Raw genomic sequence first — 20,365 nt, 5'->3', positions numbered from 1 at the left:
ATAAATATGTCCCGCTGCTCCATTGCACCCTGCCTAACAGATTCACGCCCACAACTAACCGAATTGCGGAATTGTCTTCAAACTACAACATGAACGATGGGGGAGCATTATTTACAGTTAACGTTACTTGTATTTACAAAACGCAACCCAGGACCTGTGATTGTTCTTTTGGGGGGGGGAGAGACAGCTTGCCCTGCATCGACGCACCAGAAAGCACCCACGATGCACCAAAGCACCCTCAAGCACCAATCGGTGCACAGTCATCATAGTTCTTAAAAATGAACCCAACAAACCCTGGTGCTGGTCTTCCTCTTCGGCTCCCTCTGCTGGCTATTGTTATCTTCCTGTTGTTGTCATCTTCTTTGCTGGCGGCCTATTTGGACATAAAACTTGCACCAACGTGTCCGTTTTTTATTTATTTATGGCCCACAGGGCCGACTATTGTGGTTCACCTGTGGGGCATAGGTGCCCTGTGACCCAGGTCCGCCAGCAAGATCTCGGGCCTTCATGGCCGGTTCCAGCAGAGGGGCCATGCCCCAACCCATGGGGTCCATCAGTGGTGCTCAGCCACAGACATGTGGTCCATAAGGTGGTACATCGATGCAGACAGCTGGTTCCGGGAGTTTCGGGCGCACAATGGCGGACTCCCGCACGCTCCCCTCGGCGCCCAGTGGTGCACAGTCCTCGTGTGGGAGACAAGGGGGGGGGGGGGGGGGAAAGCCAGGTGAGTGAGGGGTAAGGTCACAAGGGTACACATCAATAAAGGCAATGCAAGGCGAGGTGCATATGGAGACGGAGCGGAGAAAAGCTCGTCCCTACCGTACGCCCCCCCACATGTGACCTACACTACCCTTGCCCTTACCCCATATATACAAAATCTACACATTACAAATTCGTCACTAATGTCTCGTCTTCCCCATATTTCCCCTACACCAAATTCGTCTTCACAATCCCTCTAACCAAATTTGCCATCACCCAATTCATCATCAATCCTCATAAGGAGGGAGAGATGGAACAACAGCACAATGTCACACCCACGTCATGATGCGTCTCACATTCCAGACATTTGCACAATAAAATAATAAAAACAACCATGGCATGGTGTGGAGGTACGTCATCCCAGGTGAGTGGATGTAGATGGTGCAAGGAGATTTCAAACCTAACTATCTTCTAAATGACATTAACACACTTTACACTACCCGGGGTCTTTCCCTGCCAATCCATTGGCCAACTTACACTATGGGTTCCAAAAACCAATTCCCATTGACCAAATTGTGGTGCTTCTCAATTTGGGGTCTCACTCCCCCGATTCATCTCCCGGTGCCCTTGCACAATTTCTGGGCTGTGACGTGTAGCTCTCCCAGCAGGTCTACCCACCTGCACACCTCCACCACTGTAGTTGCCACCCGAGCTTACCTAGCTCCTCACCCTAACCGATCTAACTGGGGAAGGCCCCTCCTGGCTCTGTCACCCCTCGGTGCCCTCTGGCACTAGGCTACCCGGGTCCGTCCTCCGGATCCTCGGGCCCCATCCACAACAACTCTACCGGCTCCCAGAGCCCACCTGCGGCCTCACCTCGCCGACATCCTCACAGTGGTGGAGTGCCCAATCAACTACACATACTAACAGGCTACACGCCCAGCCATTTCCACAACACTAATGCACCCATCCAAACTCCATTCTTCCACACGCACCACAGATGCCAATATCCAACCACAATCTACCTATACCCTCTACCTAACTCTTAAACTACCCTCCCTGGGTATTCGTGATGGGGTCCATCCTCCTTTCCCCCATCCACACCTTCGCACCATCCACTCCACTCCATAGTTTCCACCATACTCACTCCATGACCATCCATTCCATACTCCATATATTCCACACTCCATGTATTCCACACAACCATTCTCCATACCTCCTGTAGTTGCACACCTGTGCAATCACACCTGGTGCCACCTGCACCCTCCTTCCTCCCTGGACCATTTGGGTCAACACAACACACATCACCATCACTCCCTCATACACTGCTCCATACACCTGTTCAGTTGCACACCTGTGCAATCTCAATACAACTCACAATCACAATCATTTACTCATACCCTGCTCAATACACTTTCGATCCTCACACACACGGCAGCATCTCTTCTAACTACTCCCCTCTGGAACTTGCACTTCCCAGTCGCCCCTTTAACTATTGCGCTCCCTCGTCATTATAATCCAACTACCCTCTCTATGTCCCCACTACCGGTTCAATGTTGCTACCTAAACCTTACAGTTACCTATGGTCAATCTCTAAGTCCCTACACACGATATCCTAACCCTCCCGGGCTAGTTTTCACTGCCAAACCCCATAAGACTAGTGCCCCTTTGCCCCCTCTGTGAGGGATGGCAGAGTTGCCATCCCATCACATCGGGTATCTTCCACTACCAATTTTGCACACCAAATTCCAGCCAATTAAAAATTTGCCAATCACTACCGATCATCAAATTTTGCTTTTCAATTTCGGGTCCAAAACACTATCCTCATCACAGTCTACTCACTTGAGCCTCTCGGTGCGCCAATTCATCTCTAAAGCCCGGCTTCGCACAGCCGAGCAATGAATGCGGGTTGCTTGGTGCCGGCGGTTGGATCCGTCCGGCATTCGGTGCAGGCAAGGTTTACTCGGGCCGAGATCCAACGCACCATCTCGGCACGGAGCCGTCCAATGGCCCGATCTCGCCCTGCCGGAACGCCTCAACAAAAGGGGGTCGCCATGACGACCCTTCCTACCGGGCCGCCCGTTCCGCCTAGCGGAGCACGGACGCGGCCGTTCAGAGCACGGCCCGGCGTGGATCCCGCACGGCGGTTCTTTCGAAACCGCCGCGGTCACGATCCCCGCGGGTCCCTGCGGCACACGAAGCTTCCCGGCACGCACCGAAGGCCCGCTTCGGCTATAAGTCGCTCTAACCGCAAACCTGTTTAGCGTCGATGCTCCACTTGCATGCTTACACCCCGCAGCCCGTTCCTTGCTCATACATCCAGCCGTTCCCATGCTCCTCGTCATTGCACCTTCTCTTACACACCGAGGTACACTCATTCCGCTCACAGACTTGGTCACACACCTGACCACCGCACACCTTTGCACACACTCGTCGTTCGCACACCTCACCAACACACCTCTTCACGCTCCCTCCTCGGTCACCTCCTCGGTGACAACCACAGGTGTGCTCTCACTTGCACACCCAACCACGTGCCTCACTACCAACCCCAGTGTGCATTCCCATACGCGCTCTACCATTCCAGGTGTGCATCCTTCCATTCCAAGTGTACATCCTCTCTCACCTGCCACAACCAACTCACGCTCCGTGTCACTCTTACTACTCTTACCACCACACTCGGTCGCGCATTCACCCTTACTCTTGGCAGCGCACTTTGTACCCATACACTCCTCTGTTACACACCTTCCTCACGCATCCTCTTGCGCACACTCTCCCGTTACACCCTCCGTAACACTCACCACAGGTGTGCCTGCTTCCGTTACATCCCCTGTAATGCTCCCCACGACGCGCTTCCATGTGCCCCCCCCCCCCCCCCGCACATGCGCTACGACCAACTCACTCTCGACAGCACACTCACTCCTCGGCACGCACTTTTTCCTCACACACCCCATAGTCGGACCTCCTCGCACACCTCCTCCGTCACACTCTGTACCTGTCGCACACTTTACCAGCGGCCTCTCACGAACACCCGGGTCCAAATCAACCCCCAAGCCGACTGAAGCTTCCCTCACACCATATACATTTCCGCGTATATCGCCACTCACCTCGGCACCTCGTCTCCGCACCTCCTTCGCCACCCGCAAACTCTTTATTTGGTTAGCGAGCACACCATCACGATTTGAGCACCGACCTTGCACATATTCCATCACCTCCTCCCTTATCTCCCTCTTACTTTCCCTCCGTCTCTTCTTAATTTCACTCACCCCCTCTTCCACTTCCTCTAACTTTTGCTTCACCTCTTTTATTTCCCGGTGCGTCTCTTCAATTTCGTGCTCTAAGGCCACCTTGACAGTTTCTATGTGCGTCCTCACCTCCCGGTCCTTCGTCTCCATTACTTCTGTCACCTCGTCCAACCTCCTCGTCAACCCCTCATGTACCATCTGACATTCCTTCTTTGTCGCTATTAATTCGTTCTTGATGTCTTTTTGTGTCGCTTTTAACCCCCCGATTATTGCAGTGTTCTTTTCTACTTGATCCACTAGTTCTTTTTGTCCCACCGTCAGCTGTTCTACTCCCCTCGTCAGACCCTCTATGCCCCCCTGTAACTTTGCCGTCCCATTTCTCACCTCTTTCTCCATACGCTTCTCACCTCGCTTTACCTCCTCGCGTACCCCAGAGACCTCCTCGCTTACACCTCGTCTGATTTCCTCTCCCATTTCTCCCATCTCTTTGGTAGATGCCACCCTCATCTATTCCAACTCATCCCTCTGGGCATCCAATTTGGTTTCTACCCCGATTTTCACCTCCTTTATCTGCTCTCCCATTTGTTTAATTTCCCGGGCCGATTGCTCCCCTATTTCCCGCAATTTGTTTTCCATCTTGTTTTCTAACCCCCCTAACCCATTTTTCACCCCCTCTATCTGATTCTCCTGGGCAGCCATTCTATTTTCCACCCCCGTTAACCCATTCCTTACCTCCTTTATCCCGTTGTTTAACCCCTCAAATTTATTGTCCAACCCCTCAAATTTGTTTCCAATATTGTTTAACCCGTCTCGTAATTGCTCACTAGTATCCCTCGCTTCGTCCCTCATTCTATCCATCTTTGCATCCATTTGGGTCAGGAATAACCTAAAATCAAACCCGACTGGCACAGCGGCTCCAGCCGCCACCGCGGGCTCGACCCCCGCGGCGCCGCCATTTTGTTCCTCTGCAACCACGTGCGCGAGGGCGCCATTTTGCACGCCTGAAACTCCCTCAACCACATCATCATTTCTCTCCTCCATTTCTTCCCTCTGGTCCTGGGTTACCCCTAACCCCTCTTCTATTTCCCCCACCGGCATCCCGCCGCCTTGACTATCCATGGCACGATTTTCAAATTTGGATGTTAAAATAATTTCGGGCGCTCTTAATTTTTGACCAAATTTTTTGAAGTTATTAAAAATTTGGTTCGGGCCTCAAATCCCACTTCTGACACCAATTGTTACGGAACCCAACGTCGGCCTATGGTTCCCCTTTGAGGGGGGATTAGTCCCCTCGATTATTGCTGACCGACGTGGTCCCTGAATCTGCACCGCGGCCTCCGGAAAGGCCGGTGCACAGCCCCGTTCGTACCGCGGATAACATGTTACTTGATTGCCGAGCGGTGTTTAGCAACCGCAGCACGAACCGTTAACAAAGACTAACCCGATTCTCAAACGTTGGCCAAATCGTGCCACCGGTATTCAATTTGGAAAAGACAAAGACGACAGATGTGAAGAAGAAGAAGACAAGAGGTAGGAAATACGAATATGATTTATTTACTATTTACAATCAAAAGAAACCAAGGAGAAGGAAGGATACTAAAATAAAGCAGAAAGAGCGACGGACCAGAAGGACACAGCGAAACTTAGCTTACCTATGCAGTCTTAATTAATACCCAGGACAGAACAAACAAAGACGGACTCACACGAATGGGGAAATGAAGGCAGGAACGGCTCGCTGGAGGTGGATGGCTTGGCGGGAGAGGAAGGTTCAGCGGGGATCGGTCGGGCTGGAAGCGGCCAGCCACCGTCAATATTCGAGCTGCGATCGCCAAAACCGCCGCGGTTCCAAACTGCGCGGCGAAGCTCCTCCTGTGCACCGTGCGCTCTCCAAAGCTGTTCCTTAGAACTCAGAACTTTGACGCAACCACCTTTGACTCTGGTGGACTCTTCTGCTTAACTGGCGCAACTCTTTGTGGGGGTCCCTTCCTCTCTCTCCGTCTCTGGCGCAACTCTTTCTTGGGACCTCTTAGTACTCAGAACCCAGAATTCATCACTCATAACTCAAAGGCTTCCGCGCACGCTTATATAACGCGCTTTTAGATCAACCCGCGCCACGCCCGTGATGGTACTTCCCCAGCCCTGGTTGGCTGGTCAGGGCTCGCTGGCTCCACCCTTTTGATGACGATGGGCAGGCCACGCCCTGGATTCGGCGGCTCCTCCCCCTTCTTCTCCGAGCCCACCTCGTGGCTAATGGAGTCGCGGTGAAAACCGCCCAGCAGCTGCTGCGAATGCAGTTGGCAATCGAGGCTTTGGGAATGGGGCTTTGGGAATAAAAGGGGATCTATCTATTTGAATTCGTTGCAATTGAGTGTCAATTAATGGAAGACACAGCCTTAACCTACATAGAATAAGGAAATAACTACCAACAAGCAGGGAATCTATGATTGGCTAAACGTGATTGTATATGACCTAACTACGGGACGCACTTTGACCTTTATACACAACTGGAGGACGGAGGGTGATATTTTACAATGTACTTATATCATAAAAAAAACACAATCCTCATATCCACAACAATATGATAGTCTACTAGTGTGCCAAATTTGGTGCTTTCCTCACAAAATGCACAATTGTTATGCTAAGTTGCCCCACTAGATAGCAATTCTCTTCAGATGTAATGAAAATCTTCCTTCCTGAAAGCTACTCTCTATATTTGTCTTGTTGCCATTAATTAAATAACATTAACCACACTGTGGTCATCGACAAAATCTGGAAACGAGCCGATAACGGGGAGACACGTTATCAATGCAATTTTAAAAGATGAACAGCGTGATTGGGAAACACATTTAATGCGCTGTTAAAAAATTAACTCCACATCTCTCATCGATGTCACCCTCCTTACGGTTATACCAGATGGAGCCGCACGGTCATGGATTGTTTAATACTAATATGGGGCCATTCAAAAATTACATAATGCTGTTTTTTTAGGGAGGCTAATACTGTGCGTGCTGACAGGCTTGACTAAACCGTAATAATAATTTTTATTCGACATGTGATTAGATTTTTCAGGGCCCCTCATCATAACACTCGACCCAAACAAAGCCAATATAAATCTGATGCAATAAACCCAGGCAGCGTATAATCAGCAGAGGCCTACAGGCCCGATGTCTTAGGCCCACCAGAAAACCAAGATGGCGGCCATATTATTTAGTCTGGGTGCCATGGTGGGTGGAGTCAGGCGACAAATGTGGCAGTGGTCTGACTAATGGGTGCACATTTCAAAAATCGATCCCCAACAACAACCACAATAACAACAACAGCAACGCAGACCTTTCTTGTAGACATGCTACATGTCATAGGTAAAAATGCTGTTGCTATGAATCTTGCTATTGGAGTTGGTCAGAAAGTTTCTCCATTACTGGACTTTGTGACCTGACATGATGATCTAGAACCCAGTTCCAGAAACAGTAGCTCTGGTTTGCCGTTGTGCATTTTTTGTCGACTCTTTTTAAACATAAACATGTCAGGAGACGCCGATGGTTCACGAGCGAGTGGTATTCAATGACAAAGGTTAAAACCGACATTGAAAATATATAAATAGGAATGTATTATCTGTTATGAGACTAGTTAGCTACACAATACCGAAAATTCGGTTCGATTCCAACAACTTTGAAAATTTGACCTTTGTGACCTTGAAATGTCAAAACGAAGGTTATTGACCTTGAAATGAGATATAAAATGATGTATAATCAGTTATGAGTTTAGTGAGCTACACAATACCGAAAATTCGGTTCGATTCCGACAACTTTGAAAATTTGACCTTTGTGACCTTCAAAGGTCAAAGGTCGAAGATTCTGAAATTTGTTGGAAAACTTGTATTTCATGATGTATGTGATAATATAAAAACATGTACGACATTTCACCATCAGGAAGCGAACAATGTAATAAAACCATCAAAAATCGACTTTTCTAAATTTCGTGACCTTGTGACCTTGACCTTGGGGCGAAAATGAAAAATCGAGCTCCATGGGGATAGACACATGACATTGGCCTAACCTAATACCGAAACCCCTGTCAGATTCCACCAAACCCCTCAGAGAAGATGTAGCTTGAACTCGATTACCCCCTAAAAAGACATCTTTTTTGGGCGTGGCTCCGCCCACAATGTTCTCAATACGCCCACTCTAAGCAGGACAAACTAGATCATGATATCAACCTCCCACCCAAGTTTCATCAAGACTGGATGATATCATCGGGTACTTATGCTGCGGACAGACAGACACACAGACACACACCCATGATGAATATAGTGGTCACTCTGTTAACTCGTGAACCAAAAGCTATATCTATTCGTTCACTGCCTGGACTTCCATGCAGGGCCATGCTGAGGAAAAGACAGGAGGCCTTTGGCCTATGTTGACCTTTTGGCCTATGCTGATCTCAAAAATAGTTGGTGGTTGAATTCAGTTAGCTCATATGTAAATCCTATTCAAATTTCAAGTCAATCGGATGAAAATTGAGGATTTTAGAAATGTGAAAAAAGTGGTTGACCTTTGGCCTAAGTTGACCTTTTGACCTCAAAAATATATAGGATTTTGTCGGACCACGAACTCTACCATTTAGTGAAGTTTCGTGAAGATCTGTTTCAAATTGTGACCTGTAGGCAAGTGAGTGAGCAGGCAGACAAGTGAGCAGGCAGACAAACACACACACACAAACCGGAGTGCTCAACATACTTGCAAAAAAAAAAAAAAAAGTTTGGGCCAAGTAACAGACTCAAATGCAATACCCTCTCCTCTGGCGAGTGTAACTAGAACGGCATTCTGTAGAGTGCATACCTCTGCCAGATTTACAGTTTACATTTTGTATCCCACTGATAGGTCATAACTTGATATGGAACTGAACCAAAATCTAATCGGCTTGTTTTTATCACTTACCCGACTCATCCACCAAGTTTTGTAATAAGTCGTGCACCACTTTTTGAAAAATCATGCTATATTTTCGTTTTTGCCCGATCACTCAATGGTGAAGAATCACTTAAAACATAAAAAGCATGTCGTATCTGTATCCAGATGTCGATCTTCATTGATGTTGAATCGATTTGTCCTTGTCACACAATCAACCGGTCCACCATGTTTCGTCCGAATCCGTCCACAACTTTTTGAGATACTATTGAGACGTCCTGGCCTCGGTATTGGAGTAGGGACTCTGAGCATTTCGTTTCAGGATCTCTGACACCTGACCTTGAGTGATGCCATACTGCCGAGCAATAGCACGCTGTTTCATGCCGTAATTTCGTAAAGCCACCACTCCATGACAAACAGCATTGTCGAGTTGACGGACCGTCTCCAGAGGAAGCGGCAATAACTTTTGGAGACGTGCAGCAGTTGTTTTCCACTAATACAGAACGCAACAACCCTTATATACCCGACTGTGAAGCCAATCATCAAATGCACCTGTCCGTACATTTTGCCACGCCACCTGTGATATAATCCTGTTGTTGACTTCTTGCTGCGACAGACAATCAGTGACATGGTTCTTTTAACAAATAAATCACCAAAGTGTAAAAGAAACTCACCAGATTGATATACTGAGTTAAGAAAGTAAACCCAGGTCAAGAAAAAAAAAATATCCATATTAAATGCCAAGTCTGTACATGGGGAGGATCAGGACCTTGGCGCCGAGCTTTGCACTGTGAATTTCGAATCCTTATTGAAGTTTTTAAAGCCGCCTCAGGTTTGAAAGCTCCCAAATGGCTACTGGGAGAGAGCAAGGTGCTTGGATGAGTAGGACTGGCCGTTATGACTGGGACCAGATCAATCGCACAAGGAAAACCAGTCGCTGTGGTCGCCAAATCTGAAAGTCTTGAATGTTTACAACACTGAACAAAGGTCAATGAATTAGGGAAAGTTACATGTTGTAAAGAGAGAGGTAGAAAGGACAAGAACTGAAATTTTGGGGACAAGTGAACTTGTCTGTCTGTCTGCAAACGTCAGGTCAGTTTATGATCGAGGAACAACTGAATTTTAATTGCATGTTATATTTTGAACATGAATCGGAAAAAGGAACCTGCTGTATAACAGTACTTTGGCTCCAGATTTGTCCTAATGACACATGTACAGAGAGGAGTGAGATCGTTTTTAAAGGGTAAAGCCCCTTAAATTTTTGGCTATGTCCGTCCGTCCATCAAAAATGAAGAACCTTTCTAACCCATCGTGTTTAATTATAGAGGGTTCTAAAGTGTAATTCCAGAAGGTTCTAAGTGTAATTCTAAAGTGTAATTCTAAAGGGTTCTAAAGTGTAATTCTAAAGGGTAATTCTAAAGGGTTCTAAAGTGTAATTCTAAAGGGTAATTCTAAAGGGTAATTCTAAAGGGTTCTAAAGTGTAATTCTAAAGGGTAATTCTAAAGGGTAATTCTAAAGGGTAATTCTAAAGGGTTCTAAAGTGTAATTCTAAAGGGTAATTCTAAAGGGTAATTCTAAAGGGTTCTAAAGTGTAATTCTAAAGGGTAATTCTAAAGGGTAATTCTAAAGGGTAATTCTAAAGTGTAATTCTAAAGGGTAATTCTAAAGGGTAATTCTAAAGTGTAATTCTAAAGGGTAATTCTAAAGTGTAATTCTAAAGTGTAATTCTAAAGGGTAATTCTGAAGTGTAATTCTAAAGGGTAATTCTAAAGGGTAATTCTAAAGGGTAATTCTAAAGTGTAATTCTAAAGGGTAATTCTAAAGGGTAATTCTAAAGGGTTCTAAAGTGTAATTCTAAAGGGTAATTCTAAAGGGTAATTCTAAAGGGTAATTCTAAAGTGTAATTCTAAAGGGTTCTAAAGTGTAATTCTAAAGGGTAATTCTAAAGGGTAATTCTAAAGGGTTCTAAAGTGTAATTCTAAAGGGTAATTCTAAAGGGTTCTAAAGTGTAATTCTAAAGGGTAATTCTAAAGGGTAATTCTAAAGGGTAATTCTAAAGTGTAATTCTAAAGGCTAATTCCAATGGTTTCGTTCGTTTATAGTCTTTGCCTATTTCATATTTAAAATGCCAAACTGAACCGCTTCCTTCGGACACAGGTGCAATTTTCTCACTCTGTCTGCCTGTCTAGCAGTCAAACAAAATTGAAAATTATTCCAAACAGGAACCCTACTGTTTTTAGGAACGTCATAAAGGACACAAACAGACACGAATAACTAATGGGAAGTGTTAAATACAACAACAACAACAACAAGAACAGGCATTTTAAGGCCATTTTCCCTGCCAGAGCGGGGGAGCGGGGGAAAGTGTTAAACAAGGTGGTGCAAAAGACACCACATCAACTGCGATAAACTTCTGATATTTGTTTTTTCTACAACCTTTAAAATGTTTATTTTATTTCAATTTAATTATATACGAGTACTTGAACACTGTGTATAGCCCACAAATCGCCGTTTGGCACTTTAAAACCTTTTCGTTTAGCAGTAATTGGACAAAATATGATGGCATTTTTACGTCATCAAGATTCACGACCAATCAGATTTGCCGCTTGCAGACCCCCACCAAGGCCCTTGTTTCTCAAGAATGCGCGTGATAAGGTGTTAAATGAACGGTATATTTCTAGAACAGCCTTTGGCATGGTCACCATACATCCCTTGTATTGCATTGATTGATTGTAGTCATCATTTACCATCTCTTGATACCAGCCACATCCAATAGTGGTTGAGATATCAGGGCAGCTTACTAAATTCAGCCTCCAGATACTCGTTTGATAGTTCAAACGGATAGAGTGCTTGGGCAGACAGTCAGCACAAGGAGTAAGATGAATGGAATCAATTTCCTCAATCAAAGCTCATTGACATCACTGGTGCCTGGTTTAGAACTCTACAGTACATCAAAAATGACATCAGACAAAGTATGAGTACGTACTCTTCTGGTGTATGATAACTGCCTTATAACCTGATCTGGCCGCATGAGATGCTTGAAGAATAAGTCTTATGTCGGCTTCTTCTTCTGTCAGTCAGCTCTCCTTTCCTTTCCGTGCTATCCTCTGTTAGCTGATTAGTCCGGCAGCTAAGCTAAATATAGCATAACAATTGTACATTTTGTGAGGAAAGCACCAAATTTGGCACACTAGTAGACTATCATATTATGAAAAGATCTGGATATTGGGCCATCTCAGATTCAGAGATTTGATTTTTGCAAGATTTGCAGATTTTGCAGATTTGCAAGCTGAGATTGCAACGCCAGGGACGGCCTTCTCCTTCCTGCGAGCTGCCCACGTCACCCGAGCTCATCAAATCACTGCAGCGGCACTGCACATCCTGCAACACCGTGCGTATGAACGCCACTGTATGACATATGCTGATGATGCAGAAGACCTGCCTGAGTTCGAAGACTGGTGTCACCAGAGAGGAGAAGACATTCCCAACTTTCAGTACTGGGCAACTGTGCTGGAACTAGAGATGTTGGTACTGGTCTACGTGCGTTTTCTGCGGCAGGCTTCATTCACGATGTACCTTGATGCCCTGACGGAACTGGTCCCATGCTTCCATGCCTTAGACCACACACACTATGCCAGGTGGGTCCCTGTTCACCTGAGGGACATGGTTGCACTCCCAATGAAGCACCCAGATGTAGCCAGAGAATTCAGGGCTGGCAACTTCACTGTACAGAAGACGAAGAAGGTGTTCTGTTCGATCCCAATCGAATCGAAATCTTGCAAAAATCAAATCTCTGAATCTGAGATGGCCCAATATCCAGATCTTTTCAGAATATTGTTACGGAACCCAACGTCGGCCTATGGTTCCCCTTTGAGGGGGGATTAGTCCCCTCGATTATTGCTGACCGACGTGGTCCCTGAAGCTGCAACGCGGCCTCCGGAAAGGCCGGTGCACAGCCCCGTTCGTACCGCAGATAAGATGTTACTTGATTGCCGAGCGGTGTTTAGCAACCGCAACACGAACCGTTAACAAAGACTAACCCGATTCTCAAACGTTGGCCAAATCGTGCCACCGGTATTCAATTTGGAAAAGACAAAGACGACGGATGTGAAGAAGAAGAAGACAAGAGGTAGGAAATACGAATATGATTTATTTACTATTTACAATCAAAAGAAACCAAGGAGAAGAAAGGATAATAAAATAAAGCAGAAAGAGCGACGGACCAGAAGGACACAGCGAAACTTACCTCACCTATGCAGTCTTAATTAATACCCAGGACAGAACAAACAAAGACGGACTCACACGAATGGGGAAATGAAGGCAGGAACGGCTCGCTGGAGGTGGATGGCTTGGCGGGAGAGGAAGGTTCAGCGGGGATCGGTCGGGCTGGAAGCGGACAGCCGCCGTCAATATTCGAGCTGCGATCGCCAAAACTGCCGCGGTTCCAAACTGCGCGGCGAAGCTCCTCCTGTGCACCGTGCGCTCTCCAAAGCTGCTCCTTAGAACTCAGAACTTTGACGCAACCACCTTTGACTCTGGTGGACTCTTCTGCTTAACTGGCGCAACTCTTTGTGGGGGTCCCTTCCTCTCTCTCCGTCTCTGGCGCAACTCTTTCTTGGGACCTCTTAGTACTCAGAACCCAGAACTCATCACTCATAACTCAAAGGCTTCCGCGCGCGCTTATATAACGCGCTTTTAGATCAACCCGCGCCACGCCCGTGATGGTACTTCCCCAGCCCTGGTTGGCTGGTCAGGGCTCGCTGGCTCCACCCTTTTGATGACGATGGGCGGGCCACGCCCTGGATTCGGCGGCTCCTCCCCCTTCTTCTCCGAGCCCACCTCGTGGCTAATGGAGTCGCGGTGAAAACCGCCCAGCAGCTGCGGCGAATGCAGTTGGCAATCGAGGCTTTGGGAATGGGGCTTTGGGAATAAAAGGGGATCTATCTATTTGAATTCGGTGCAATGGAGTGTCAATTAATGGAAGACACAGCCTTAACCTACATAGAATAAGGAAATAACTACCAACAAGCAGGGAATCTATGATTGGCTAAACGTGATTGTATATGACCTAACTACGGGACGCACTTTGACCTTTATACACAACTGGAGGACGGAGGGTGATATTTTACAATGTACTTATATCATAAAAAAAACACAATCCTCATATCCACAACAATATGATAGTCTACTAGTGTGCCAAATTTGGTGCTTTCCTCACAAAATGCACAATTGTTATGCTAAGTTGCCCCACTAGATAGCAATTCTCTTCAGATGTAATGAAAATCTTCCTTCCTGAAAGCTACTCTCTATATTTGTCTTGTTGCCATTAATTAAATAACATTAACCACACTGTGGTCATCGACAAAATCTGGAAACGAGCCGATAACGGGGAGACGCGTTATCAATGCAATTTTAAAAGATGAACAGCGTGATTGGGAAACACATTTAATGCGCTGTTAAAAAATTAACTCCACATCTCTCATCGATGTCACCCTCCTTACGGTTATACCAGATGGAGCCGCACGGTCATGGATTGTTTAATACTAATATGGGGCCATTCAAAAATTACATAATGCTGTTTTTTTAGGGAGGCTAATACTGTGCGTGCTGACAGGCTTGACTAAACCGTAATAATAATTTTTATTCGACATGTGATTAGATTTTTCAGGGCCCCTCATCATAACACTCGACCCAAACAAAGCCAATATAAATCTGATGCAATAAACCCAGGCAGCGTATAATCAGCAGAGGCCTACAGGCCCGATGTCTTAGGCCCACCAGAAAACCAAGATGGCGGCCATATTATTTAGTCTGGGTGCCATGGTGGGTGGAGTCAGGCGACAAATGTGGCAGTGGTCTGACTAATGGGTGCACATTTCAAAAATCGATCCCCAACAACAACCACAATAACAACAACAGCAACGCAGACCTTTCTTGTAGACATGCTACATGTCATAGGTAAAAATGCTGTTGCTATGAATCTTGCTATTGGAGTTGGTCAGAAAGTTTCTCCATTACTGGACTTTGTGACCTGACATGATGATCTAGAACCCAGTTCCAGAAACAGTAGCTCTGGTTTGCCGTTGTGCATTTTTTGTCGACTCTTTTTAAACATAAACATGTCAGGAGACGCCGATGGTTCACGAGCGAGTGGTATTCAATGACAAAGGTTAAAACCGACATTGAAAATATATAAATAGGAATGTATTATCTGTTATGAGACTAGTTAGCTACACAATACCGAAAATTCGGTTCGATTCCAACAACTTTGAAAATTTGACCTTTGTGACCTTGAAATGTCAAAACGAAGGTTATTGACCTTGAAATGAGATATAAAATGATGTATAATCAGTTATGAGTTTAGTGAGCTACACAATACCGAAAATTCGGTTCGATTCCGACAACTTTGAAAATTTGACCTTTGTGACCTTCAAAGGTCAAAGGTCGAAGATTCTGAAATTTGTTGGAAAACTTGTATTTCATGATGTATGTGATAATATAAAAACATGTACGACATTTCACCATCAGGAAGCGAACAATGTAATAAAACCATCAAAAATCGACTTTTCTAAATTTCGTGACCTTGTGACCTTGACCTTGGGGCGAAAATGAAAAATCGAGCTCCATGGGGATAGACACATGACATTGGCCTAACCTAATACCGAAACCCCTGTCAGATTCCACCAAACCCCTCAGAGAAGATGTAGCTTGAACTCGATTACCCCCTAAAAAGACATCTTTTTTGGGCGTGGCTCCGCCCACAATGTTCTCAATACGCCCACTCTAAGCAGGACAAACTAGATCATGATATCAACCTCCCACCCAAGTTTCATCAAGACTGGATGATATCATCGGGTACTTATGCTGCGGACAGACAGACACACAGACACACACCCATGATGAATATAGTGGTCACTCTGTTAACTCGTGAACCAAAAGCTATATCTATTCGTTCACTGCCTGGACTTCCATGCAGGGCCATGCTGAGGAAAAGACAGGAGGCCTTTGGCCTATGTTGACCTTTTGGCCTATGCTGATCTCAAAAATAGTTGGTGGTTGAATTCAGTTAGCTCATATGTAAATCCTATTCAAATTTCAAGTCAATCGGATGAAAATTGAGGATTTTAGAAATGTGAAAAAAGTGGTTGACCTTTGGCCTAAGTTGACCTTTTGACCTCAAAAATATATAGGATTTTGTCGGACCACGAACTCTACCATTTAGTGAAGTTTCGTGAAGATCTGTTTCAAATTGTGACCTGTAGGCAAGTGAGTGAGCAGGCAGACAAGTGAGCAGGCAGACAAACACACACACACAAACCGGAGTGCTCAACATACTTGCAAAAAAAAAAAAAAAAGTTTGGGCCAAGTAACAGACTCAAATGCAATACCCTCTCCTCTGGCGAGTGTAACTAGAACGGCATTCTGTAGAGTGCATACCTCTGCCAGATTTACAGTTTACATTTTGTATCCCACTGATAGGTCATAACTTGATATGGAACTGAACCAAAATCTAATCGGCTTGTTTTTATCACTTACCCGACTCATCTACCAAGTTTTGTAATAAGTCGTGCACCACTTTTTGAAAAATCATGCTATATTTTCGTTTTTGCCCGATCACTCAATGGTGAAGAATCACTTAAAACATAAAAAGCATGTCGTATCTGTATCCAGATGTCGATCTTCATTGATGTTGAATCGATTTGTCCTTGTCACACAATCAACCGGTCCACCATGTTTCGTCCGAATCCGTCCACAACTTTTTGAGATACTATATATTGTTTTAGCCATATCATTAAATGGTGAAGAATAACTGAAAAATTCTCATATCCAGATCCGGATCTGGATCTTCAGCAAAATGTAATAATTACGGCCTTGTCACATACCACACCCAACCTTTCCACCAAATTTCATCTGAATCCGTCCACAACTTTTTGAGATATCATGTTCACAGACAAACAGACAGACAGGGGTGAAAACATAACCTCCATCCATCCAACTTGCCTGAGGAAGTGTTGTCCACAATGGCTTCCACTCGTTGGGGTTGGTCCAGACCCAGTCTGCTGGAGATGGCATATTTGGCGCTACCTCCTGCAGCTCTTGGTCCCAGCAGTGTCCACTTTGATAGATAGCATTGTACATGTAATATTGAGAATGAAAGATATAAAGAATGAGCAAAGGAAGGAAATAACATGCAAAATGAGAAGTTGTTTATTTATGTTTAAAAAAAAGTTCTTTAAAAAAAAAAAAACCAAAATTCTTTTTTTTTAAAGGAAGAGGAGGAACTAAAATAAAAGCCAAGAAGCATGAAAAGAAATCCTCTGAGGCATGTGCCAGTCTTGAGACAATACAGCATTTATCAGAGCCGAGGCCTTGTCCGTTAGTCTCTTTTATTATTTTATTAGTTTTATTAGTTTTTATTAAGTTAGTTTGTTAGTCTCTCATTAGTCAACAGTCTCTGCGAAACTCCTATTAGATGGAAAGAAATCCCACCCAACATCATTAAGTGAGGATAAGAATACAATGCTCCTTGCAGAGTATGGACCACAAGGAATTCACAAACATTCATAATATACTTTTCGTACATCTTCAGACACGTTAAGGACATGTTATATTTGGCCAAGAGAATCACAGATATAGTCATGTGGATAAACCTTTTTTATTTTTTTTACAAATTATATATATATAAATATATATATTGTTGCGGTTTTCCAAAGCCCGTTCCCTTACAAAGGGGGAGATTAAGCCCCTTTTTCTCCTTGGGTCTTCAAAACCGCGAGACTGAGTCGCCACCTCCGGGCAGACGTGGAAAAGGGTTTTGGGACAATTTCACGCGTACCTTGAGTACCCACGCCGCAGCGGAAGGCGAGGATCGAGTCTCGCACGAACCACGCGTAATTGCGTATGCCCGAGCGGATGGCGTACCACGTGACCCGTGCTGTTACCTTTCTTATAGAACCCGATTAGAGCGATCTAATTCGTACCATGCGAGGTCAATGATGGAAAACACAAGACGGTCGAATCGGAAGAAATAACAGGTTTATTTACACTATTTGCAATGATTGGTAGAAGAAGGGACACAGGGCAGAACTTAAACAGTCTTACTTATTTCCCAGACACGGGCCCGATCACTCACACGGGGAAATGGAATGAGAATGTTCGCGCGCCGAACGCGCCTGCTTCGGTCGCTCCAGGAGCAGCTCACCCGGCGTGGCCCTCTGGCGGTCACAGCACGTATCCCGGCGAAGGCAGGCAGGCAGGAAAATCCTCGCGGCGCGTATATCGGCAAAGGCAGGCAGGAGGAAATACGCGTGTCTGTGGCCCGGCACGGGCTGTCTTTTACAGCGTGATTAATACTGCGCAGAGCGCGGGCAGCAGGGCAAGTTCGTGTACAACGGGGTTATGCTCAACTCAACTGAACTGCCGTATTTTCACAACTCCGATCTCGTAACTGGGCGCTCCGAACTCAACTGCTCCACCTCTCATCTGATAACTCCAGCTCATAACTGAGAACTCCGAACTCACTGCTCAACTGCCGAAACTCTCGTCTGATAACTCCAGCTCATAACTGAGGAGGGGGGCTCTGGGCACAGGGTTATATCGCACCGCCCTAGCCCGACTCGAACGTTCCAAACCCCGCCTTTTGCCGCAGTGGTAAGTCACTCCCGTCGAGCCCTGATTGGCGGCTCGCGCTTACCGTTGGCTCCTCCTCCGCCTTCCTTCGGCCTCGATCGCCTTGTTCAGGCCTGCTTCGTGGTATTTCGGTGCCAAAAACCACCCAAAGCGCCATAAGGACACCTAATTATCATTATCCTACTCAACGCAAAACTAACACAGGAAAGGTCTACGCTTATGTTTACTAAGAAATAACTGAGCTTAAACAAGGCTACATGTTGTAGTGTAACTAACTAGGAGGGGAAATTAACCTTTATTATAAAACCACAAAACCGCAACACTACACCCCTCCCTCGTCAGACTCGTCCCCGAGTCGAAACCACCAATTGGAATGACCGGTTAGAGAATGACATGCAAAATTAATTTTACTTTTACATGTGACATATCGGTGTGGTTCTCCCTAACATTTACTCTGACCCGTGTGTGCGACAGTTTTAAAACACTAGATATGTCCCTCCTATTGCGTTGAGCAGTTTCATATCAGATTCACGCCCACAAATAACCGAGTATTTCCGGAATTTAAAACTAAACACATAGCCGGTGGGCAGCATTCTTATATTTACAAGCACAAAACTTAATTTTATTTACAATTCTATGACCCAGGACCTGTTCTTTTTGGAAGAGAAGATTGGAGGGGAGAGAAAGCACAGCAAAAACACACACTCAAAATCATGACACTTGCTGCTTGCTTCTTGCTTCTTCTGTGTGCATACGTATATCAAACCGGCTAGCCCCCGGACCGGCATACAGGCCATTTTAATCTTCAGGGCTATCTAAACTATCTAAACTTACACATCTTCTCATGCCTAGCACACCATAATAAAATGCACAAAAATGCTTTTATTTCATTTCTTTTTTTTCTTTGCCAGGCAGGGCCACTCCCATGTGGTCCAACTGCGTGGCATTAATGCCACTCAAACAAGTGGTCCGAAGGTGCAAGATGGCTTTGCAGCAAAATGCTGCACAGCAGAGGTGCAAGGCCACAAGGCTTGTGGTCCATAAGTGTGATAAGGTGCAGCAAAGGGGTTGGCAGCAAAGAGCTGCACAGGTGCAACAAGGGTTGCAGCACAAGGATATGGCAGCAAAGTGCTGCGCAGTTCGGCTGCACAGATATAGCAAGGTGCAGCAGGGATGCTGCACAGGTCGATGGTGCTGCACAGTTCCACCTCCAAAATGGTCCTGGGGTGAGGGGAGAGACAAGGCACAACAAGCAAAACAGAAAGCACACAGCGGCACACAGAAAAGCAAGGTAATGCAGTGCGAGGGACGCGGAAGAGCGAGCAGAGCAGGCTCGTCCCTATCCGTCTGTACCCCCCACCGTCGGCTATACTACCCTAGCCCTCCTTGTATTTACAATCCGTCTCTACGTCTTGTCTCCCATATCCCCCTCTAATCCAAATTCGTCTACCAATCCCTCCCAGGAAGGAAGGGATGGAACAAACACAATGTCACATTATGTCGTGATGCGTCTTTACCATCAATCAGTCCACAAAGCCCTGGTGTGGAGTTCGTCCTCCTTGGTGACTGGCTATGGATGGTGCGAAGGGATTTCTCATATCCTAACTATTCTAATGCGTTACTCATTTAAACTACCCGGGGTCGTACCCTGCCAATCGGCCTATTTAAACTATGTGGTTCTAAGAACCCGAATTCCCATTGCCCACACTGCGGTGCCCTTGAAATTTGGGTCTCACTCCCACAAATTTTGACTCTGGGCCCTTGCACAATATCGGGGCTGGGTCGTGTGGCTCTACCAGCAGGTCTACCTACATGCGCACCTCCGCCACTGAAGTCGCCACCCGAGCTTACCTGCTCCTGCGAATACCTAACTGGGGAAGGCCCCTCCT

At 45.9% G+C, this 20,365-nt stretch overlaps 1 protein-coding gene across 1 annotated transcript in view; it reads right to left on the bottom strand.

Moving 5' to 3' along the window:
• Nucleotides 1-20,365, bottom strand: part of LOC137422937 (allograft inflammatory factor 1) — a 132,286-nt gene that overhangs the window by 71,743 nt on the left and 40,178 nt on the right. The window contains exon 2 of the mRNA XM_078774903.1: nt 16,848-16,962. Within this exon, the coding sequence (XP_078631029.1) occupies nt 16,848-16,962 (115 nt within the window). The remainder of the gene's footprint in view (nt 1-16,847; nt 16,963-20,365) is intronic.

This window comes from Myxine glutinosa, chromosome 3 (genome assembly GCF_964187855.1).
Source record: "Myxine glutinosa chromosome 3, kmMyxGlut1.1, whole genome shotgun sequence".
In the NCBI taxonomy this organism is placed as follows: Eukaryota; Metazoa; Chordata; class Myxini; order Myxiniformes; family Myxinidae; genus Myxine; species Myxine glutinosa.
The sequence above is the reverse complement of the archived record's forward strand: the minus strand, read 5'-3'. Positions and strand labels throughout refer to the sequence as shown.